At 41.6% G+C, this 23890-nt stretch overlaps 2 protein-coding genes across 4 annotated transcripts in view; one reads left to right on the top strand and one right to left on the bottom strand.

Moving 5' to 3' along the window:
- The window catches only part of adcy7 (adenylate cyclase 7), a 55217-nt gene extending 41750 nt beyond the window's left edge, over positions 1-13467 (top strand). Inside the window, exons 13-27 of one of the 3 annotated variants that reach the window (XM_058628841.1) lie at positions 1856-1915; positions 3347-3424; positions 4122-4191; positions 4509-4606; positions 4822-4906; positions 6092-6229; positions 6384-6482; positions 7200-7396; positions 7546-7654; positions 7863-8021; positions 8454-8600; positions 8715-8822; positions 10026-10140; positions 10852-10976; positions 12272-13467. In XM_058628841.1, the coding sequence (XP_058484824.1) occupies positions 1856-1915; positions 3347-3424; positions 4122-4191; positions 4509-4606; positions 4822-4906; positions 6092-6229; positions 6384-6482; positions 7200-7396; positions 7546-7654; positions 7863-8021; positions 8454-8600; positions 8715-8822; positions 10026-10140; positions 10852-10976; positions 12272-12418 (1735 nt within the window). In that variant the 3' untranslated portion in view covers positions 12419-13467. Of the gene's footprint in view, positions 1-1855; positions 1916-3346; positions 3425-4121; positions 4192-4508; positions 4607-4821; positions 4907-6091; positions 6230-6383; positions 6483-7199; positions 7397-7545; positions 7655-7862; positions 8022-8143; positions 8601-8714; positions 8823-10025; positions 10141-10851; positions 10977-12271 lie in introns of those variants that run through there. The other 2 variants (XM_058628842.1, XM_058628843.1) reach the window with 2 other exon arrangements.
- A 42-nt stretch (positions 13468-13509) lies between these two features.
- Positions 13510-22202, bottom strand: brd7 (bromodomain containing 7). The gene is made up of 17 exons (XM_058628844.1): positions 22064-22202; positions 21289-21482; positions 21099-21192; positions 20959-21016; positions 20719-20863; positions 20420-20530; positions 19915-20081; positions 19019-19133; positions 18729-18804; positions 18468-18575; positions 18235-18370; positions 17079-17190; positions 16938-16982; positions 16169-16256; positions 15480-15623; positions 14184-14324; positions 13510-13687 (listed from the first exon to the last, which is right to left on the bottom strand). Exons 1-17 carry the CDS (start codon positions 22110-22112, stop codon positions 13620-13622), a joined length of 1851 nt encoding a protein of 616 aa, XP_058484827.1. The 5' UTR covers positions 22113-22202; the 3' UTR covers positions 13510-13619.
- Between the last annotated feature and the right edge of the window lie 1688 nt (positions 22203-23890).

Below are 23890 nucleotides of genomic sequence, written 5' to 3'. Positions count from 1 at the left end.
ATATTTATGATATTTCTCTAAAAAGTGGGTACAAATCTGCACTAAAGAGCTTTTAATGTTGTACATGATGACTTAATACATAGAGCAGAAATATGCAGTCACCAATCACCTTATTAAGAAGAGACGGATCAGCACTACAGCTTAATCAGGATGAGGGAAAAACTGATCTCTATTACCGGGACATAATTTACACAGATAAAAAACACAGACTCGCCAACAAACAGCTGAACCATGACACCTCACCTGTTGAGTCTGGATTACTGTATGGGCAGCAGATGGTAATTAGAATTCGGTGTTTGGTTGTATGAGTCCACAGACTCAATCTACCTTGTGTCAACAGTCCAGTCTGATGGTGATTGTGTAGTTCCTGACACATGATTGTCATATGCCACTCCCTGAATATTGTTGCTGATCACGACTATGACTTTATGACCACGGTTTACAATCGTCTAATGGCTACATCAAGCCTCATAATGCTCCCTGTCACAAAGCAAAGGTCATCTCAAACTGGTTTGATGATAATGACAAGTTCATTGGTTCAGTGGCCTCCCCTGTCAAGATTGGCATCATGAATCCGCAGAAATGATTTGCTGCAGTCAATGTGGAGCAGAAGCTTAGGGTGTTGCTTATGAAAGGCTTGGTGATTGCATTGTAATAAAATACCTCAAGTATGGTCATTATTAATCATGCTTCCCGCTTAAGCGTGTCTGAGTCATTATTAAGAAGCAATCGCACACAGAAACATAATCATGGAAGTGAATGTTAAAAATCTACTCAAACCTGAAAAGTAGAGAAAGCAGAGAGCACAAACCTCAAAGAGGCCACTGAATTTCCCTATCTTGCAAGGTTATCAATTGTTATTTAAAAAGGAGAAGAAATACTGAATCTGTGTCCCTGTCCAGATCACACATTGAAATCATTTCTTCTCTGGGCCATAACCTACATCCCTGGAAAATTCAATCAAGAAATGTGTCAGTTACTTGCTGCTCAGTGGTGGAGTGAGTTGTCTTTTAACTGGAAGGGTGTGGGTTTGTTTCTCAGCTCCTTGGGCAAGACACTTAACTCCATGTTGCTCCACAGCTGGCAGTGTGTGATAGAAAATGTGCTCCACATGTTGTGCTGTATGAATGAGTGAGTGAATGGGTGAATGGCAAAACTGCAGTGCAAAGCAACTTTGATTGGTTCATCAAGCCTAGAAAAGTGCTATATAAATACAAACCATTTACCATGTAGCTAAAACCAGCGATACTGTATAACATCACTAATCACTAAAGGACTGCTTAGTATCGCTGCACTCATTCTTGTCATTCCAGTAGATTTGGTGAGAGCGCTCAGCAGCTATATGACGAGCACATCCATTGGCTTCAAATAATGCATAGGTAGACTGATGATGCTTATTGCCTTTAATAGTGAATTCTCTTTGTCTGGCTGGCAGAGGCAGGATGTGGTCAGCCAAATATTTATATTGTACCTAGTGATTAGTGGGAAACGGACATACTGACACAAACAGTGTGGGCTGTCGTAATGTGATCAGAAAAGATAGGTGTGGGCCTTAAAGTACAAGTGTTCCACCCCTGGAGAATGGAGGTTGGTTTTATCTTGGAAATTATTCATTTTATTCACTGTAGTAGAGGCAGCAGCTGGTGAAATTTGTCTGAAGCTGAAGTGACTGTGAAATGAGTTGCACCCGCTAAGGTTCAAGGACATCTCAGAGCAGCACAGTGTGTTATCCCCTAAATCCAGCTGTTGGTAATAGTTTTAGAAAAAAATCTTCACTTATATCTGATCACTCGCCCTGTGTTAATTTCGACTTTATAATGAATTTGTGTTGTGTCTTGCTGTTGGGCCCTCACAGCTTTGATGAGTCTCTAGAGGAACCATTGTCCTTGCCTGCACATCCATTCAGCAGCCATAAGTGAGTGGGGCCTTCATGGCCTGCAAGGTCTTTCAAGAGTGCAGTAATTCTCAAAACTTGGCTTATGACCCACTGAGTGAAGCATCACAAGGGCTCGCTCATAGCTGCTTATTATAGCAATAGGACTAGAATATTCACATGATTTGATCAATTATTTAGTTTGCACATAGTTTTTAAATTGCATCTTAGTGCCTAACAACCAGTTCTCATACGGAATCACCTAAATGTTAATTTATCACAGTAATAAAAACACATAAATGTCAATATAAAAATATTAATTTGCACCCTGTGACTCTCCAAAACCCCCAAAATATCGATGTGGTGTTGTTTCCCCCTGGTGAGAACTACTGCCTTAGTGAAGCGCCTTGCTGTCCCAACACTAACCTGAGCGAGCAGTGGTCTAATACTGTTCTTTTCTCTCCGGCTACATCCAAATTACTCCATTTTCATTTCAAAAGGGCATACATTCTGTTCTGGATACGTCTGCCATCCACATTGCCAAAGTGTTTTAGTCCCCGGCAAATAGGTTTTAAATTTTTTCATTCTGTTTTTTTTTTTGAAAACTCTGGACCTGTTTTAGTCTGAATGGGCAGAGACGGAGATCTTTGGAAACGCAGATCTTTACCCACCCTCACTCCGTGTTTGGTTCTTTTCAGCCACAACTTGAGTATCAGCTGTGAAGGAAAAACTTTGTTAACACTTTCTTTCAGTTTCAGCTTATCGTCGTCAGTCTGTTAACAAAAATCCTTGTTATTACTTTTATTACACCATTGTTGTTTTTTGTTAATGGCACTCTTTGAATCCAACACGAGAATCCAGGTTACCTGAATGGTCATGTGATGTACATTTTCCGGTGCTGTAGTATGAATCCAGATTACTTCTGAGACGGAGCCGAAACGCTCATCTGGATGCAGATAGTTTTTGTCTGAAAATGCCATTTTCAAATGAAAAACTCGTAGTATGGATGTAGCATTTTTGAATGGGGCAACATGTGATTTCTCATACAAAGACCCTGTAACTATAGTCGGCTGACATGCTCCCATTAACACTGATCACTGACTGGGGCTTGTGTGTATCTGGGACTGTGCATCTGTGGTGAGTGTTTCCTTCCTGATAGAGTTGGGGGTTTCCAAGCAGAAGCACAGCAGAAACACTCCCACTCAATCCCACAGAGATCATCTAACACACAGAGCTGTGCATCGGACACACTCCCTCTACATACATACTCTCACGGGCACAAACATGACTCACTTTTCACACTAATGCTCAGAATGGCATTAACTGTGTTGCCTCCAAGCACAACTAAATGGGACCCGACTGAGTAACCTGCATGACCTGATCTGGTTTTCCAGCATCTGCTCCAATCAGCCTGCATGTCTCTGTGTCAGTCTGTCTTCCTCTTCCTGATTGTCTGTGTCCTTTCTGCTACAGGAACAAATCCCAGAAGATCAAGTTTGATGAGGAGCTACACAATGAGATGACCACTACCATAGATGAGCTCAGTAGCAAGTAGGTCAATTTTCACAGTAAAGGTTACACTTTGAGTGTAACTCAGTATTTGATAATGGAAAACAGCAGGTGATTGCAACATCCTTCTACATTTAGGCTATCTTCAAGTCTGATTCACTGCAGATCAGATCTGTTGGTTGATAATCTTGTGCATCTGAACGTGACTGCCCTCTCAAACAAGTACCTTTTTGCATGCATCAACAACAACAGAAACTGTCATATTTGTGAGACCCCTTGGTATTTAAATGGGAGATGTGTAAGATAAGCTGTATCTTCATTGCTCTAGAGAGTGAGTGACTCCTCCATTGTTGTTTGATTTTGCCCCATTTCTATTGAGCAGGTTGATGACGTCAACACTCAGCACATGCACATCGGCAAAAATGGATTCTCATACAATCATTCTCATTCATGTCTCAATGGGATATGTAGAACATCTGATCTTAGACCACATACTGACCTGATACAGATTGGATTTGTAAATTACAATTGGCGAAGATTTCTATGTCTATACAGCCCTGAGAAAAATCACACCTGAGTCACTTCAGCCTGATAATTTCAACATATCATTAGACATGATGATATTCATGTCTGGTAATGATGGTGGTGAGCTGATTTTCCATTTAGCATCATTATTGGGTTGTTTATTCTGTTTTTCCTCTTTCCTTATTACCTTCCTTCGCCTTTCCATCTCTCTCAGGCAGTGGTCTAAGTCTGAAGAGAGTGTCCGATTAGCTCTGTGGTTTCCTAAGAAAGACCTAGAAAAACAGGTTAGTTTAACATGCTTTCTGACCGATAGATCATTGAAAGCATTCACATTCTCGCCTGCAGTTATTTGGACAGTATTTTGAACCCTTGCAATTTTGGCAACCTCTTGTGTTTTAAAAGGGCCTCATCTGACACACAGACTTACCCAAATTAAAGCTGAGTCATGGATCTTTGTCAGAGTATTCATTTTTCCACAGAGCGTGAAAAGCAAAAATGCACGACTGTCCAAATACTTGTGGCCTTAACTGTGTGTTTCTGTGGTGTTGTATGTTTCGTGCAGAGCAGAGGTTCAGCTATGTTCTGTGTTTCTTCCTCTAAGTACCGAGCGCTGGATTTGCCGATGTTCAAACACTACGTTGGCTGTGCCACCTTCATCTTCCTGTGCATCTTTGTAATTCAGATGTTTGTCACAAAGGAGTGAGTAAGACCAACTTCTACTGTGTGATATAAAAAAAAAAATCTGTGTGTCACAAATGTGTTGAAACTCATCATGTGGGGAAGAACTGACAATTTGCACCTTTGTTTTAAGCTTATCAATTATTTCAAAAACACTACTGTATGCAGATTAAGCTGTGTGTGATGTATGGGTAAAGGAAAGACTGGTGGATACTGATGGTTTCTATCTCCGTCAGTCGACAGATGCTGGGAATGTCTTTCGGAGTGTTGGTTTGTGTGCTGCTGCCGACTCTGGCCATCTGTTACGCAGGTCACTTACAGGTCAGTGTGTTAAGTCTCACTCACTGTTTGGATATTTTGGTGATTCATTTTTAGGTCACTGCTTCTTTCGGGCCTCTTGTGTGCCTGTTTATTTTTGGGTTTGTTGGCAGCGGAAAAAGAACGGTGAAAAAAAGACTACCCAGTCAAAACTACCCATTAAAAGCTCCTTACAGGAAGCTCTCCAGCCGTGCTGTATGCAGGTCAAATGTCAGTGTGACAAGTTTGGCCTTTCCTTCATGCAGCACTTACATACAGTCCTGACCTGTAATTCATGCCTGTGCTTTACTTCATTTATTTTCTTTAAATTTGAAAAAGGTGAAATTAAATGTGAATGTTTTGTCTATAGTAGATAAATATTTGACATAGTCTTGTAGTTTGATTAACGTGTTATGTTAAGGAAGTCCTTTCTCAACATCCGCACAGATAAGATAACAGCGAATGACTGTTTGACACACTGTGCGGTCACATTTCTGTTTCTGACGTCAATAATTAACTTAAAATCTCAAAATGCTGAGAAATTTTTTTCTCATTCTTGTCATGAATTTCTCTGTATGACCTTGAATTTAAAAAATAAAAATGTTACATAGCATTTTTGGTAAAAGCAGAACAGATTACACAAGGTTAAAAGGGGCAGCTGTGACACAGGTGGTAGAGCTGCTCATCCTCTAAACATTGGGTTGGAGGTTCAACCCTGACTCTTTCTCTGTCTCCTGTCCACCCAGTTGCTCACAGTGACCTTGCTCCACTGGCACTGTTGCATGTGCGAGTGTGTCACATATTGTTCAAGTGCTTTTTGAACCACTATAAGGTAAAAAGTCACTGCACTGTAAGTAAATAGTAGCTGTAGAGTAAAGGCGAACGTGATGATTGTGTATATGTCCATGGTGACAGCACATGTGACCACATTTGGCCAGTATGTGAATGGAAACATGCTATAGAAGCTTTCCTCAGCCTTCACAGTGCTGAAGCTTTTTTATGGCTAACACACTGGCTTGGCGGCTGTCACCTGACATTCAGTCCTTGAGGTGGTGTTTTCCCCGCCCAGACAGATTCCTGTACTGTAAATAGCCACTCTCACAAACATGTGTCATCATGACTTAAGATGGATGACTCTGTAAATGTCACATGCTCCCCTGTAGCTGTTTGATCCCCTCTTTCTCCCATTTTTTTCTTTACCCTATGCAGCTCCTGTTTCCAGATAAGCTGTCAAGGTGCCAGTGGCTGCCAGCTGTTTCAGAGGCGGTGGTGAAGCGGCCGTGTGTGCGCCTCCCTCTGGCCACAATCACTACAATGGTCATTATTATCTTGGCAGTGTTCAACCTGGTAAGACTGCACTCACGTGGCGAGTGCTAAGAGAGGGTCATTGAAAACTCCCTTTCTAGCTGTGCTACACTTGATAGCCACCATGCCACACTTGAATGCACTCTGTCCAGTGGTTGATTGTCAGTCAGATCTGTTTTTTTTAATCCTCTTACAGTGCTTCATTGAGACACGTATGACAGTTGATATTTCTGACCTATGTCACGCAAATAATTCGCATGAGCAAGGATTAGATGGAGGCCTCTTCTACCTGCCGGTGAGTGATTGAGTGACTGGTTAACCAACAATTTTAATATGTTTTTGTTTGTTTTTTTACTATCGAACATAAATAAATACTTGCAAATAGACCTGGAATGTATTTAATGAAGTGCCAGAGACGGCACAACAGTTTTTCTTGTATTACTTATTGCAATTTATTGTCAGAACTTCCTCGACCAGCGCCAACTAGATCAAAAAACCAAGAAATATGAACACATTTCTCTCGACTTCTCCTTGGCTGTCTGTTATGTTCTGCACAGACTTCGAAATGTCTACTCATCCCATGATTTAAAGCAATAAAGCCTGGCCGCAGAATACATCATAAATACATCAACCCCAAACCGACTAGACATACTCTCACATCAGTGGTCAGAGCTTCTCTCATTATTCCCAGGTCATGACTGATGACTAAGCATGATTGGGCTTAATGCTGCTGGAGCGAACTGTGGAATAATTTATGTACTGAGATCTTCCCTTAAGAAAACCTTCTTCTTCTTTCTTTTTTTACATTGTAAAGCTTTTATCAACAATTGATTATTATTCTGCTGTTTTATAAATAGTTAGTTAAACACTTGTTTAAGAAAGTGGTATGTTAATAAATGTCAATATTACTCTATTGTCAGTCAATATCTATCGATGTTGTCTGATCCTGTGATGAGGAAAGTTGCCTCTGAAATTTGACCTCCTCTCTTAATTCCCTCCCTACTCTGTTCAGTACTCCGTGTACTGCTGCATCCTCTCCCTCATTGCATGTGGAGTCTTCCTGCGGGTGAGCTTTGAGCTCAAAGTGTTCTTCCTCACCCTGGCCTCCACAGTGTACTACATCATCATCCTCAGCACCAACAGGGAAATCTTTTTGGTCTATGGAAATGTCCTCTACGCTCAGACTAACAGCAGCTGGAACTGCAGCAGGTGGGACTGAGTATGAAAAGAAAATGCTATCGGCTGAGTGCTGTGTTCTCCTCTGCTGCTCCACCTGAAACCTTACTCTAACTGAGCGGGTCATATATTTCACTGAAACAGATAACATGATGATAATGTTCTCCTTTGTTCTACAACAGAGAAGATGATTCTATCCTGAGATGGATAGGTCTGGTGAAACACCCGCAGGTGATGAGCTGCATATACATCAGCCTCTTCCTGGTGACGATGCTCATCATCTCACAACAGGTAGTGACGCTCTCTGCCTATTTCTTTCTCATTTTATTGGGTTAAAAACTGTCATGACATCATCGACATGTCTGTTAATGTCTGTCCCTGCTGTCTGCCAATCACTGAAACAAATCAATGCCACTGCAAGAAGTCCTGTGAGCTCTCCCAATAAAACTGTTAAAGTTAATGGTTCTCTTTATCGTCTGCTGTGAACTTTGCCTCTCAGAACGAGTCCTGCTTCCGCCAGGATTTTCTACTGAAGTACAAGAACCACACGGAGCAGGACGAGATCGAGACCAGGGAGAACCTGAACCGGCTGCTGCTGGAGAACGTGCTTCCGGCTCATGTGGCAACGCTGTTTGTTGGGGAGAACAAAAAGAATGAGGTGAGAAGCCACCCAGTGTGTCTCTTTACAGGGATTTACAAATAAACAAAGTTTGTCCAGTGTCATAATTGTCATTTATTCATTCATCTTCTACCGCTTTATCCTCCACATGAGGGTTGCAGGGGGTTGGTGGTGCCAATCCCAGCTGACATAGAGTGAAAGGCGGGGTGCACACTGGACAAGTCACCAGTCCATCACAGGGCCAACATAGAGACAAACAACCATCCACTCTCACACTCAAATCTGCATGTTTTTAGAATTATCAGTGCTAATTCATTAGTTTTTATTTGAATATTATGTGATTTTGATTTTCTTGTGACTCTCTTGTCTCTACCTTCCTCACACTAACAGTTCAGCCTCACTAACTGTGAGTTGTATAAGTTCTCCCTCCTGATAAAACTGTTGATTTTTTATTTTTCTTTGACCTGACAGGACCTCTACTACAAGTCCTATGACTGTGTGTGTGTGATGTTCGCCTCGGTGCCAGACTTCAAAGAATTTTACACAGAGTGCGATATCAACAAGGAGGGCCTGGAGTGTCTGCGGCTGCTCAATGAGATCATCGCCGACTTTGACGAGGTCAAAGAGCTTAATTCTTTACTGCATAGCACGTGGACCCCGCCATGGTGGACATTGAGACAAGTATTGCACATGCACAGCTCACTCATTTTGATTTTCCTCTGACCCCCACAGCTGTTGTCCAAGCCAAAGTTCAGCGGCGTGGAGAAGATCAAGACAATTGGCAGCACTTACATGGCTGCTGCAGGGCTCAGTGGGGCGCAGGGTCAGGAGAACAATCAGGTGGAGTAGCTGCGGCTTCAGACCTGAGTCAGGACAAGCCTGGGTCAGATCGACTCTGTTAAAACTAAGTACAAGATAAAATGTTTGTTTTATTCAAACCATCGCCAGATGAGTTCACACTACTTCTCTGTTTAGTTTGTGTGTCACTCAAGATCGAAATGAGTCAAACAGGAAGTGATTTGTTTTATGTCAGGACAGATGGAGGCGACAGCAACAGTGTGCTCTTAAAGTGAGACAGTTGCAAGTGGGTTAAAGTATGACTGAAAACACAGAAAGTTTTAGAAGTGAATCGAACCGTAATTGTCTGAAATAACAATTAGATTTAGGTTGAAATTAACTTCAGTTTGGACTGCCACACTCAATATCTTTAAATAAAAGAACTAAATACTTGTTTGGAATACCAACAAATATTTATACTGTAATCTACCGCCGCATCGTAGAAACAAGGAGTTGGCTCAAGCCCGCCCCCATCTATTAAAGAAGGGTATGATATCTTCTACCAAATCTTTGCAATGGAAAGAATCACTTTCTCTCTAAAGCTACAGAAATTTAAATTTGAGGAAAATTGGGGAAAAGTGGAAAATGTACATCTCTTCAAGGCACCACCTGAATTTTATCCAAACCGTATTATTTTTGTGTTTGTAGAAGAACCCCCCCTTTTTTTTGTTTTTATTTATTAATTTTAATGAAGCTGTAAAAAAAGAACAGTGTTCTATATTTATACTGCTTTTAGCAGGAAACTCAAATCCCTATTGATGCTCGATATTTATGTATATGTATATGTATATATATATATATATATATATATATACATATATATATATATATATATATATATATATATATATATATATATACATATACATATAATTCGGTAGTTTGTCGGGATAAATGCTTCTTGACCCGCCCGTCCCTGCACTACTGCTGTATACACACAAACGTTCCCTCAGTCAGGTCTGATAGTTGTGCCTGTTTTCAGACAAAGGACACACACACACACACACACACACAATATTACATACTTTTTGTTCACGAAAACTAAACAGAGGCCGAACAATAACATCAACAACAAAAATGACACGCTGCAGCTTTAAGCGTTTCTCCGCAGTGCCGTGAACATTATCATTAAAAACCCTCATAAAAGTTAAATCTGTCATGCCGAGCTGTGGAGTGACTGACTTGGCTCCGACTGTCGTCTTTCAGGACCGAGAGAAGCAACAGGCCCAGATCGGAAACATGGTGGAGTTTGCCATCGCTTTGATTGGCAAGTTGGACGGCATCAACAGACATTCCTTCAACAGCTTCAGGCTGCGTGTGGGTGAGTGTGCTCAGCTGAGTCCTGCACGGCGCTGCACTGTGTCCACTGCGTCTGTGAGGTTTGACACAATAACACAACAGGTTTCCCTGGTTACACTCAGCATGATTGCATTCCTGCAACAAGAGACACTGTATTTGATAAGAGTCAGGTCTGTAAAAGTTCAGCCGTGTTATGAGGGATCTTTATGATCCAAGGACAGAAACTTTCAGAATTGTCTTTGAGCTTTTTATAGGAGAAATGACAGTAGAAACGCTGAGAACATCAAATAATATATAAAGTAAAAAAAAAATGTATTCAAAGCACGACGTGGAGACAGAAGACACACAAAGGTCTGTTGTGTCTGCAGTCGTGACACAGTTTTTCCCAGACAGTTGATTCTGAGCAGAGTGAGTTTGGGTGAAGTAAACCCTTGATATCAGCAGCTGAACAACTCGAACTCTAACAACACAGACTTCTACTCTACTAAAATGGCATTTCCATTTGAGCAGTGACAGCATACTTTTCCTTTATACTCTAAATACAGTGAATCTGACAACTAAAAAGTCAAAAACTTTCTGTAATATTCAGTGTGCTACATGTGTAAATCAGTCTCATTTACCTTTTTTCCTCTACGTTTCATCGTTCTTCCTCGAAAATCCTACATGTGTACACGACATGAGTGATCACAAAAATCCAGATTTAAACTGCGCGCCCTCTGTGGTTTTTCTGTAGGCATCAATCACGGTCCAGTGATCGCAGGAGTGATCGGGGCGAGAAAACCTCAGTACGACATCTGGGGCAACACGGTGAACGTGGCGAGCAGGATGGAGAGCACCGGGGAGCTCGGAAAGATCCAGGTACAGCACGTAGTCCACTTCACTTCAGTCCAACAGAAGCAAACTATGTTTCATTTGGCGTTCAGAAGGTTTTGCAAATCTCAGCTCGCTCACAGCTCGATTTACAATGATCTAGTTGCAGATTTTGACCCACATCTGTTCATTTTAATCTCGACGGTTACAGACATAATGGTCTGAGAGGAGAAGAATATATTATCAGCATTTCCCCTACAACTCTACACTTTGTGGAAGTCGTAACTACTGTGTATTGTCCTTTTAAAGGGCTAATTCACCCCCCAAATTTTTTTTTACTAATTTCAAGAGAAAAATGTGTTACTCGATCATCAGACAGTGGTTCTGAGCTACATGTCTCATTGCCACAACAACAGAGGAAGTTGGGATTGAAAAAAATGAATAAAATTCAATTTACTATGTTTGACCATTTGGGGGAAAAAAGTGGGTGAAACCACCCTTTAATTGAACAACCCGTACATATATAATACATGATTACCTGTTCTCATAAACTTAAGTTAAATGCTGCTAAGTCACTCAAACGTCACGTGACAGAGTTCCGTTTTTTTTCATGGATTTAGATTGGCTATAGCTGCATCCATTTATATTGGAAGTCGGAACTGGAAATGACGTCACCTAAAAGTGTTGTTAAAAGTGGTACAAACAGTGTAGCAACATGTCCATGGATATAAATTGAACAGGACTATGTGTAAGATAGACTCAATATGAGAAGTGCAGTTAATGAATCCTGTGTTGGGGTTCTGTCCAAGTTGTAATTCCAACCTGAAGGGAAGTTTCGACGAGGAATTCAGGAATCCCAACGTCCAATTACAACTGGACAACCATATATTTAAGATATGCAAGTAAAACAGGTGCTGCAATTCAAATAAAAAGTATTGGTCCCCGCCTCCTCCCCCTCCTCCACAGAGACTCCAGGTTGCCAGATGGTTTGAGGATTCAGTCCTTCATGCACTGAAAGACGAATTACGAGGAACTGCACTTAAACCTCTTTTCCACATCATGAATTGTGTCTGCAGGCTGCAAATTACATTAGAAGTTGTGAAAGTACCAGCTGAACTGTTGTTGTCAAAGAAGCCAGCTCAGTTTCACGTTTCCTTAATTATCATACAGCTCCTGTAATATTTAGTTTATACATTGGGTGTTGTTCAATACGTGTTTAATACATTTTGTGTATCATTACTTCTTGTTAAATTGTTATATTTCATCAGTTGGAGGTAAATAAATGATATATATCAGCTTTTCTAGGCGCAGTCATTTGTCATCACTCGATTTGTGTTTCCCAGGTAACAGAGGAGACATCCGAGGTGTTGCAGAAGCTGGGCTACTCCTGTGAATGTCGGGGATTTATCAACGTCAAGGGGAAAGGTGAGCTCAAAACTTTCTTTCTGTGCACCGACATGAGCAAGCAGCAAGGCATGGGGCTGAGCTGAGGCTCGGGCCACCGCGGCCGACAGACTCACGCACACAAAGTCAGCGAGTTTACAAACTGTTGTGCGTCACAAAGTGTTGACACAGACCGGACTGTGACGCTGCTGTGTTCCTGTGACCGTGCTGAATGAAAAATACCGAGGACTGAAAAGGAACTGCTGCTGCTGCGATGTGTGATGGACGTGACATTGAACTCTCTTCACTTCTGGGCCCTTTTTGCCCGTTCAGGAAGTGGGAGTCAAGCTGGGGAGTTTGTCACTATGTACAATCAAAATCTGTTTCTATTCACCAACGCATTCACATTCAGTTGTCGGTCACTTTTGTATCCCTTTTTTTTGTCTTTAACTTGGATGTTTGAGAAAGGAAAAAAAAGAAGAGACACAGCTGGAGCATTTTTGAAGATCATATTTGGATCATATTGTTTGACCCACATAGTTTTCCAGTTTGACAAGGGAAGGACACTGCTGTTACCGTGTAATGAGCCAGACTTACAAGTACATGACGCTGTTTCAATGTCGAGAAACGGACTGTACAGTCGATGCGGACGTCCTTACGCTCTTATATCTCCAGCGTCTTTGATTATTAACCCAGAAGTTTAGTTGTGACACGTTGTCATGTTCGGTTCCAAGTGTGCTAACCTATGAAAAGATATTTGCCGTTTCAAGAGGACGGAGACGAGTAAATCCACGTGATGTGTGCAAGGCATCCGTCAGTGTGTACTCAGCTGGAATAAGAAATCTGTTTTCACTCACTGTTGTCGGCCTGACTGCATCGCGGGAAACCCGTGTCTCTCTGCACCGGTGTCATCCGTTCGTGTGACCCAGCACCTCAAGCTCCTGCCTTGCTGTGAATGTTTACCCGATGGTCACCTGACCCGAAATGGAACACTCTGTGCCTCTTGAAAACCAATTTGTCTTGTGGCCTTGTCTTTTCAGACCATCATTTAGTCTGTCATTGTGGTTACATAACAATAATAATAATAAGCCTTAATGTGAACAAATGTGACATTGGATTTTGTACAGTTACAGAATGTAATAAATGTTTTACTAAGTGTCTGGCTTGTCGTTGTGTATTTTAATTTCAACCGGCAGAGTTTTGTCATAAAAAAACAAGTTTATTAAGTGAAATGCATACAAACATCACAAAGAGCAAATTTCTAATACAAAGCTTAAGTTACTAAACTAAATGAAGGAGGCTTAAGTTCTATTTTACAGCCATGACCTGAACCACATCCTGACAGATGGTGTCCATCGGTTCAGACGTCTCCTCCACTGAAAAACAGAGAAGGGCACATTAGAGAGATGCTACGTGGCGGCTGAGATGGATATTGAAGGGATAGTTGACGTTTTCTGAAGAACAACTGTGTAAAATATTGATACCTCACTAAAGCATTTGTGTGCACTTGCCTGGAGGCCAAACACCGGCTCTCACTGTTAACATGGCAGCAGGTTTTAGTCACTGAACAAAGCGTTCACATAAAAAGAACCATTGATTGAGGAGTGAGCGGTTTGCAATTCCAGCTAGAAAAAATCTGTCTAACAGCAATAAAAAGCAATATATTGTAGATGTAGATTGTATCCGGTGATTCTTTTGATATGTGGCTGAAAGCAGTTTCTCCTTTTGTCCTTGATTTGGCAGCCACGTTATCAGTGAGAGTGAGAGGAAAAGGTGTCTCGCTTGTCGCGGTGAGGATTTACATAAATGCCACACCATGAGACTTCGTCTCCCACGTGTTACACGTATGCAGGAGTGGGCGGGGTTGTTTACCTGTAGTGAGGTCTGTGAAGGGCTCGGAAAGCCCCGGAGGCGCAGCGATGCCCATGGCCTTTCTGATGCCATAGACGCTGCTGACGTCGCATGGAGCCACTTGACCGGTGAGCTTGGCCAGATTCGCCGTCACCCTCTCAGCTGTGAGGACACAAGAGGAGGAATGTTTACAAAGATTAATAATCTTTTTTATTGCTATTGATTGGCCAGAAAACGGGAAGCTGTATACATGTTACTTTAAAGGAATGTTTTGACTGATAAATGATTCACTTTCTTAGAAACCTGGGGCCTGTTGCATGAAACTAGGATACGGGATTAAGCCAGGATATTTCAGTTATCCAGGCTGAACTCGGTATGCAGGAAAGCAGGGGCCAACAGTTACCATGGCGATTTATATAACAAGGATTCGTTAATTCTGCTGATAGTCGTTATTACTCTTTCATGAGGGCCAATGTTCATATTACTGTCAGAGGTTTAATCAAAACTGTTTTTATGTAATATTATTACAGATGTGATGGTTATAAAGTCGGCGATGAGGGCAATAATATAAAATACCCATTCATGTGTTTCTGTCACAAAGTGGTTTTAAATGATGATTCTCTGTTACTTAGACGAGTGTTTCAGAACAGGTCGGACACCCTGGTGTTTCCTGAATATGATCTGTATGCGATGTATTGATTATCTGGTTCAGCAGAAAAAATTCGATTTGCCGCACTAATCTGAACTGCATGCGATCAAGTCTCGTGACCGGTCACTGGACTGCACAGATCCACATCAAACGTCTCCTGGTTTTCTTAATTCCACTTTTGTACAACAGCCCCCAGGTAACTTTAGTTTCGCTTAACCTAGCATTAAGAATGAAAATGGGGAAAGCAAGCCCGGATCTGCCCAGAAATGAAAAGTAAAAGTTGGGGTTAAAGGCTAAGCAATCTTGCTGTCTTTACATGGTTTCTGTACTAAGTAAACAAGTATAACAGATATAACATGTTAAAAAGGGAAATACTAGTAATAATAATAGTTTAATTTTCAGAGCAAACTGACATTAGCCACCTTAGCCTCGGCAAACACAGGAAGTGATAAAAGCAGCAGTGCAAATATTCAGAGATTCCAAAGTCTTCAGTTAATTACATCTGTGGGAATGAGGTCAGTGTCACTGTCTGAACTTGTCTGCAGCTAAAAGACAAAGCACATCTGTGCAGGATGGAAGCTTGAACAGGTTAAAGGTGAGGCGTTACACACGTCAACAGCTGGAGGCTACAGCTTGAGTGGAGGCACACAGAGACGTGCAGCACTTACACAGCTCCAGTTCCTTGGCAGTCGGTGCCAGTACGTAGATCATGTTCGGCGGCTGCTTGGCGCTCAGTCGCTCTTTCTGTGCTTCCTGCAACTTGAGCAGCAGCTTTGTTGTCTCGTCCAATTTCTGCTGGAAGTGCATGGCTTCTGTGACAGGAACGGATAAACACATAACACTTAATAAATCCGCCGTGTTACTCTGGTTACCTTGTGCTCACCCTGAAACACACGTGAGTTTCTTTTGTCTGAACCCTGCTGTGGACCCTTCAGTCTGACAGTTGCATTAATATCAGAGAGCTAAACATTTGCATTTTTACATTTGATGGAAGCGATCCCTTACTGACATAATTACAATGTACGAGTTCGGAGTCAAAAAGTTTGTGGTTTTATGGAAAACTAATTTGTTTTTCAGAGAAGAAGTCACCCGTTGAATTCAGCTATGTCAGACTGCTGATGCTTCATATTAGTTTCAGCTGAGACACAGAGTGAGGACTGTGTGCTAGAGACTGCAATCGATTCAGTTTAAGGAGTTTTATGTGCAGAGGGGGCAAACAGTGTCCAGTACAAGTTTCCGTATAAATATAGGAATTACCCAAATGCTTTGATTGAATAATGAACTTATCCTGTACTGAAAATGGTGATTTACGACCCTAACTTTACCTAACAAACTAAGTGAGTTAGTGATGCTTTACCCCCAGAGAGCTGCTCGCCCATCCGCAGGCCTTCAGGAGAGCACAGGGAGTCGAGCCTGCTGCCACTGGGAGCTTCGGGTTCAGAGACCTGCGAGAGAAGGAGGGAGAAAACGTGAGTCCGATTAGAAAACAGCATCAGATAGCTGTTGCTCTGAGGAAACATCCAGGCTTTTAGAAGCCTGTAAAATTATGCAAAAAAAACAAAACCGATTAATAAAATGCTGCAATATGCGAGCAGGTGATGAGAGCGTAGCCAAGAACAGCAAACAACGGGACAGAGGGCGCTGTGTGTCTGATGGAGGTGCCTGTGCTTTGGTTTCCTACACCGCTCTGAGGAGCGATTCAGCCGTGCAGCCGGCGGGCATTTAAAAGAAAATATGGGCCTCTCCAAATTGTCCACCAGTGGGCTGTTAGCGCGTAGCACCGCTGCGTTGCGATGGGGAAATGTTTTTCCCATGCATGGATGGATCAAAGCTAAAGGCAGACCCCTGCTATGTTGACACAGCTGGTTGACGCGGCAACCATCTGCAAAGGCCATCTATACGGACAAAATGAAATCAAGCATCCCCACACGAGGCGTTACGCAACATCGTGTGCTCAGTGGGAGCTGCTCTCCCGAACGCCACGCTGATATTTATCATTACGAACTCCGTGTCTATTTCCATTTTTATAGTGTGCGGCCGAGCAGACCGTGTACTGAAGCCGTTCGCCACGTAACAAGAACACAACAGGTGTTTTCGTCTGGGATCCAGCCACACATTTCTCTCACCTTGCTGTCATGCTTGTTTTCCTGCGCACTCTCTGGCTGCAGCACCTGCACGAGAAGGAAGAGACGACACGGTCATTGAACAGATCCGTCCTGACATTTCCCCCTGTGCTGTCAAAACTCTGTGGTGGTGAAAGTGCTTACTGGCTTTGGCTCCACCAGGGTTTTTGAATGTTCTCCGTTTGTCATAGCATCCAGAAGATTATCGGCCATTTTGTACACGTACTCGTCCGATTTGGTCAGGAAGTCTGACAAGCTGACGCACACAAAAACAAACGGATTCAACGAACATCAATCTGAGCAAGAAGTCGATGTTGACATCGCTGACACTGACACACACTTGAAGACCTGACAACAGTGAGTTATTTTCATATGTGAGGAAAACAAAGTGACCGTGCGCTTCCTTTTAAGAGAAGAAGACAAACAAAAGGACTGTGATGGAGCAGTGACAGTTTCTGTCACAATGACTCGACAAACAAAAAGCAAACAGCAACATCTTCTAAACCGATGCATATTAATTGACAGCCTCACAAAAAAACGACACACGCACATACATTTAGAAAACTGAGCAACATTATAAACAACCCACTTAAGGGTAGTAACACGAGTTCAACTTTTCTAAAGAACCCTCGTTAAAATAATTGAGTTCATTGAAGTAAAAACCACCAACATATAATTTACTCTCTTCATTGTTGCATTTTTCACGATTAGATATTTTTCATCATTCCATGTTCTTGCCCTCTCTCGCATATTTGGCCCATCATACGCTGTGTTTTTATTTTTATTGAACGTTTTATTCGCATTAACACAGATAATCTCACTGAGATGCCGTGTCTATCTCAAGAGAGACGAATAACAGCATAAGAATTATTTACAAACAGACCTGACATTTAAGTAAAATTACTTCTTAAAAAGTCTGGCATTTTTCCTCTGGGTAACAGAGACACTGGCATTTTACTGGCATACGAGTGTGAGTACAGGCGGTGACAACACCAGCCGTGGATCAAGAAGTGTAATGGAGTAAAATTGCCACTATGAAGTAAAAGTTTAGGTTTATTGTGACGTAACGGACGTTACAGTCACTCAGCAGGTGTCCTGTGACATAGAGGCACAGGAAACCAACAGGAATAAGCTGATGCAGATGTATAAGACAGTCGAGATGAAGCTTAGTGACAGCTTGTCTCCTTCAGACTGAGTACGCTTTGAAACATCTGGAGAGTAATTGGCCAGGAATGCCTAAAGTGGAATTCTGTGTAAATACCACAAAGTTGCAGCGCATTCATGGTCCGACTGTTCCTACCTGTCTGAGCCTTGCAGACTGGACTCCTCTCCGTAGAGCGAGTAGATGAGGTCGGACTCGTCCTTGCTGACGTTCGAGAAGCTGGAGTCGTACGCGGGCGCGTAGGAGGTAAAAGGCCCGTAGTTCATGTAAGTCACTGTGAGAAGCGTTTTCAGACAGTTCATCGTCAGCGGCGCACTCAAAGAGGAGTCAACTTAGACCTCGTAACATGTGACGGTATCACGGGAGAGTACCTGGAGTAATCCTGTTCCTCTTGTCCTCCCTGAACATCTGCAAGGTGTTCACACCGCTCTGCAGCCGCGTGGACATCATGCCAAGTTTCACAGGACAGTAACCAACTTCTGCAACAGGAAGCATTCATGTTTAGCTGATTTCAAGTGCTCTCTCCACATTGTTTATCTTAAAGACTTTATATGAAATAACTTTCTTACATTAACAATTACTTTGCCAATGAAATTCTATAGGAGTTAAAACATCTAAAAAGGTGGACTCACCTCCTACTGACGGATCAGCTGGGTTGAGGATAGCCAAAGTGGTGGAACCATCAGTCTTCTGCCTCGCAAACTCCAACTAAAACAAAAATCGATTTTGTCGGCAATCAATGACGGGAAAACCATCACTTTTGATTGACTGAAACCTCAAATTCGGATGTAAGGTTGTCTAAAACTTCAACTATGGAACTAAAATAAAACTACAGAATGTTTTTTGTTTAATTTTCTTTCATGAAAATCACATTTTATTGATGAATATGTCCCGTTTCAAAAGTTTAACCGTGCTTCCTCACTTCACACTGCAGCAATCTGTTGGACAGCTTTCCTCCAGACTCCCGAATGACCTTGCGGATTTCCTCCAACTCTTTCTCTGCCTTTGCTGCTTCGTCTTTGGAGTCCTTGTCCTGTCTGCAGATGAAACACAAATTCAACAAAGGCAGATGAGACACTTTGACCCTGAAGATTTTTTGTGTGTACCAAGGATAGATAAAAAACATCCACATAGCAGCAACACAAAATACTGTAGGGAGGAAATCTGCTTTCTCATGCATTATAATCCTTTGTTGGCCTTTCATTCCTTTAATTTAATTTTTTGACTGGTGTCAATGAGCACCATCGAGATTTGACAATATATCTCTATCTTGCGAGATAAAAACGACATCGACTGGCTGAAGGGAAAACCAGCAGTCGAGGCGTTTCTTAGGCTGCTCCTCTGACAAGTCATAAGCAGCATATGATGACTTTTTTATGGCTGCATTCTGCTGCATCGCCGAGCAACAACACACTGATTACACAGACACACAACTATGAGGGCATACAAGACCCAGCATGCTACAAGGCATTCTTCACATTCTCCACCTCCAGCTACACAGTGGAAAACCAATTTTTTTTTTTACCTTCGGAAGAAAACATGCTCACAGAAACTGAGCACTGCAGTCTTAACTTTTGCCAGATTCACTATTTAAGCTCCTTGTGTGTTGTTGACATTTCTAACTATGTAAGCTTTGATTTTCTGTTAAAATTGCAGGAACGGGGCAATCTCTCAGGGACATCTCACACATGTTTACATTTTAAACTTTAGAAATATGTTAAATAATAATAATTTCACATTGTAACCTGGGCTCCCCTGCTGAATAGAGATTTATGGGAAACAAGTGTGGTATATATAAAGTCAGCGTGGTTAAAGGACCTGGGTGTGCTAGGCGTTTGCGATCTCTCGCTGTCTGTTGCCATGGATCCCTCTCTGGTCTGGTCCAGGCTGGTGCCTACTTGTTCCTCAGACTTCCCTGGTTGTTTGGCAGAAGGATCTATGCCAGACATGAATGCAATGCTCTGCTTCAGGCTCTCCAGCCTCTCCTGTAGCAAAGAATTGATGTAGTGACATGAAGGGAAGATGAGTAATTAGAGAAAGACAATCTGTCCAGTAAATCTGTTGGTACTATCTATGGTTTTATATGAATTCATTTGAGGATATCTGCTGCCCCCATCTGTTGTATCACTGAAAATACTTCTTGTTCCTACAGCCGTACACTGATTGTATACACAACAATTAATATAAATGATTATTTTACATATTAGTTTCATACAACCCTTGGTTATTGACCTATGGGGGAGCAAATCAAACATACCAGGGTCCATATTAACAAGCACAAGCACACATTACATGCAGCTGGTGTAAAACTTCAGTTTCATACCTGACTCAAGATCTTCATTCCAGAGTGTAACAGTTTGCGAGCAGCTTTATGGTAGATTGTCTCAGGTTTATTGTAAATCATGGCATTTTCACACATGATCCTGAAATCCACCTGCATGAACAACAAAATACATGTGAGAAGACTTGACGACGTGGTGAAATACAGCACTGGTAAATGAAAGGGGTTTTAATAAAGGTATAACTTCATGCATTTATGGCACTTCCAACTTCTTTGAAGTCATAATTATTTTTGGTTCATGCTGCTGTATGGGTATATGTAGCATCCAATTAAAGAGCTACCTTGAGTTCATCCAGAGAATGGTAGCACTCTTTCTTTACTTTGTCTTTCATTGAACTGAAGTCCATAGGACGCTTGATAATTGAGGAATAGCCTGGAGCAATCAGGTCTGTCACTGGAAATGAGAAGAACGCACTTGGGTCTTTCCTATAGAGAAAGGACATATACAGATTTAATTTACAAAAACACACAGAGAGAGACAGACAGATAGGTGTCATGTGATACTATAATTCCCAACATACCTTTGGAGCTGCCTGATGAGCTGGTTCAAAGCTTCCTGAAGAGGAGTCTGTTCTTTCTCTGCAGGTCAAAAAATAAAAAATGGTTAAGAAAAATGTATTAAAGAACAAAAACTCCATATACGTAGGGATTTGATACTAACCCTCCTGTTTATCCAGCTCTGAGCGGATTGGAGTTCTGCATTGGTCCTTGTCATCATCTCCATCTGCATCTTGTCCTTTCTTCTTTTTTGTTATCTAATGTTTAAAAAACAAACATCAACTGTAATGTAAGAACAGCCATATAAAATACTCATGCAAACATCCTTGACTCTCATCTCCACAACACTTTACCTTTTTCTTTCCTCTGTCATCCTCTGGTGACCCAAAGCTCTTCTCTTTGTCCTTCTTCTTTTTCTTCTTCTTGTCTTTGGGTTTGTCATGGTCCCCCAGCTGCTCATCGTAAAAGGTATCCAGACTTGAGCTTCCAGCCGTCACTTCATTTCCAGACACTTTTAACACCAGCTTCAGTGGTCTCTCTCCATACTCTGCAAACATCACACCCACAGGGGCTTTGTTTTGTCAACAATGTATTTTTACTATGATTGTTCCTTACTTATAAATACACTGCATATAGTACTTTTAATATTATACTTATTTACAATATGGTAGGCCTATATATATATATATATATATTTGTTTTCTCCTTCACACACAAACTCCGATAAATGAACCTCTTTGCAGACCGTAACGCTGGTTTTGCCCGGACCAATGTGGCGGCGACGTTGATGTTTCGACGGGAGCGGACACAGTGGCGTCTATGTATGTGTACGTATAGAAGCCTCAAAGAGCCAACATGTATAATGTGTAGGCATTAAAACATTAAAAACAGCAACAATTACGTGCAGTAATTATATCACGTTCCTAAACGTTGATCGTTTGCCCAAACAGAGCTTTATATACGCGGACAAAACCATAGCAACCGGTCGGAGAGTTAGCATGCTAACTATACATCTGGCTAATATTATGCTAACATGGCTGCGGACCAAGGTTTTAAGCCTTTACATTACAACCCAAATTAACACAAAGATATCACTCATTTGCGCATGTATGACATAAACGTACGTACCTTCATATCCGTGTTTTTCGGACTTGTGCTTTTTGTGTTTCTTGCCCATTGTTTGTATATTTACCAAAGCATTAGCTACTGTCTGATCTCGCTGGTGTCGGAAGCACTGCGAGGGAAGCTGCGCTGTCCTACAGCGCCACCTGCCAAGGCGGAGGTAGTACTGCGTGGTGAGCGGTCTCTTCTTTTCACCAGCAGGGGGCAGAACAAGTCTGAGGATTTACACCAGTGTCAGACCAAGCCCTGCATGAACATTTATCCTGTGATTAGTGTCCTTGTGAAAAGTGTTCAGAGGATTAGAAGAATCATTGCAGAGCTCCTCCTGCACGCATAATATACAAAAGCTAATATTTGGATTGAAACAGCATGTTCAGTGTCCAACCACTGTGCTTTTGTGCAGGAGGAGTGGCTCACTATTAGTCTCACTGTGCCCGTTTTGCTCCTAATTGTACACTCGGTGCCACATGAACAGAATGAATACCCACACCCCCAGAAAATGTGTCCTTAAATGTTTGAGTTAATGCTGCAGACAAATGTGGGACAAATGAGCTAATTAGATGTGTTTACCTCTTCTTTTTCCAAATGTTTCAGCCTCAATTTAAAATATGGAAACTCCAGGACCGAAAAACCGGTGAAGACATGGTCGGTTTATTTTTTCAGATCAAAAAACGTCCTTTGTTAGGATGAGCAAACTGAATTTGAAGTTAAAAAGATTTGAGTTATTTTGTGTTATCATGTCCACTTGTTTAAGTTGTGTTTAATGTTTTTAATACAGTAAGTGTTCATTGTTTTGCTTGCACTGTTTTTTTTGTTTTTGTTTTCAGTTCACAAATCAACATAATCCTGTTTAAATGAGAGAAACCACTCAGAGTGGAAAAATCCTCTGCCAAGGCCACCAGAGTGTCAATTAACTGCCCTACCTCACAAGGTTGATTACCACTAAAATCTAATAATTCCTTCTTTGTTGGGCCATCACTGACATCCTCTGAGAATTTCAATCCAAATCAGTACTTTAATTTATGCTGCTCTCAGACAAACAAACAATCTGAAGGCTCAAAACATAACTGTGTTGGTGGAGGTAATTGGGGAGACTCACTTGACTTCCTAGAACACAGAACAGTCTGGAGCTTCTCTGCCTTGCACAGTTGTTTCAGCAAATTGGCACACATTTTACTGGCTGATGATTGACAGATGTTTGATTCAAAGAAGAAAGATACTGTGTATTCTTTGAAGCACATTCCAGGTTTTATGAAGAGGACAGGACGGGGGAGAAGAGTTTGACGAGAATGAAGATAGACTGAATCCAGCTTTTCAGTCATGCCTGCCATCAGATAAAGATGTGATTCTGAAGTGTCTCATCCCAGCACCAAACCAAACATGAAGTCATGGACGTCTACACTTGTATGAACTTATTGTTTGACCTGCTTTACCATTTTCCATGATCTCTTAATGAAAGAGTCAAGCTCTTGATCTGATCCATGCCTCACTGAGACGTGAACCAAAACAAAGAGCTGAAAGACGCTGACCCGAGAACCAAACAGAGGAAGATTAATTGCTGTGGGTTTGTCTTCCTAAACAACACTTGTCATGTTACACAGTCATTTCCCCATATGTTGACATGTATATGTTTTTTTTTGTAAATGTAGCTTTAAAGAAGTTATGATTTATACCTTTTTTTATAGCAGTGTGTCAGCTCACAATGTGAAATCATGTGAAAAGCTATTGACAATTATCAGCACAATCTGCAGGAGTCCTCATCTTTACAGACATTTATTATGGGTTTTTGCCCATTGTTCAGCAGTTGTACAGTTTTTTTTCCTACTCTTGCTG

The sequence above is a fragment of the Solea solea genome, chromosome 5 (assembly GCF_958295425.1).
Source record: "Solea solea chromosome 5, fSolSol10.1, whole genome shotgun sequence".
Classification (NCBI taxonomy): Eukaryota; Metazoa; Chordata; class Actinopteri; order Pleuronectiformes; family Soleidae; genus Solea; species Solea solea.
The sequence above is the reverse complement of the archived record's forward strand: the minus strand, read 5'-3'. Positions and strand labels throughout refer to the sequence as shown.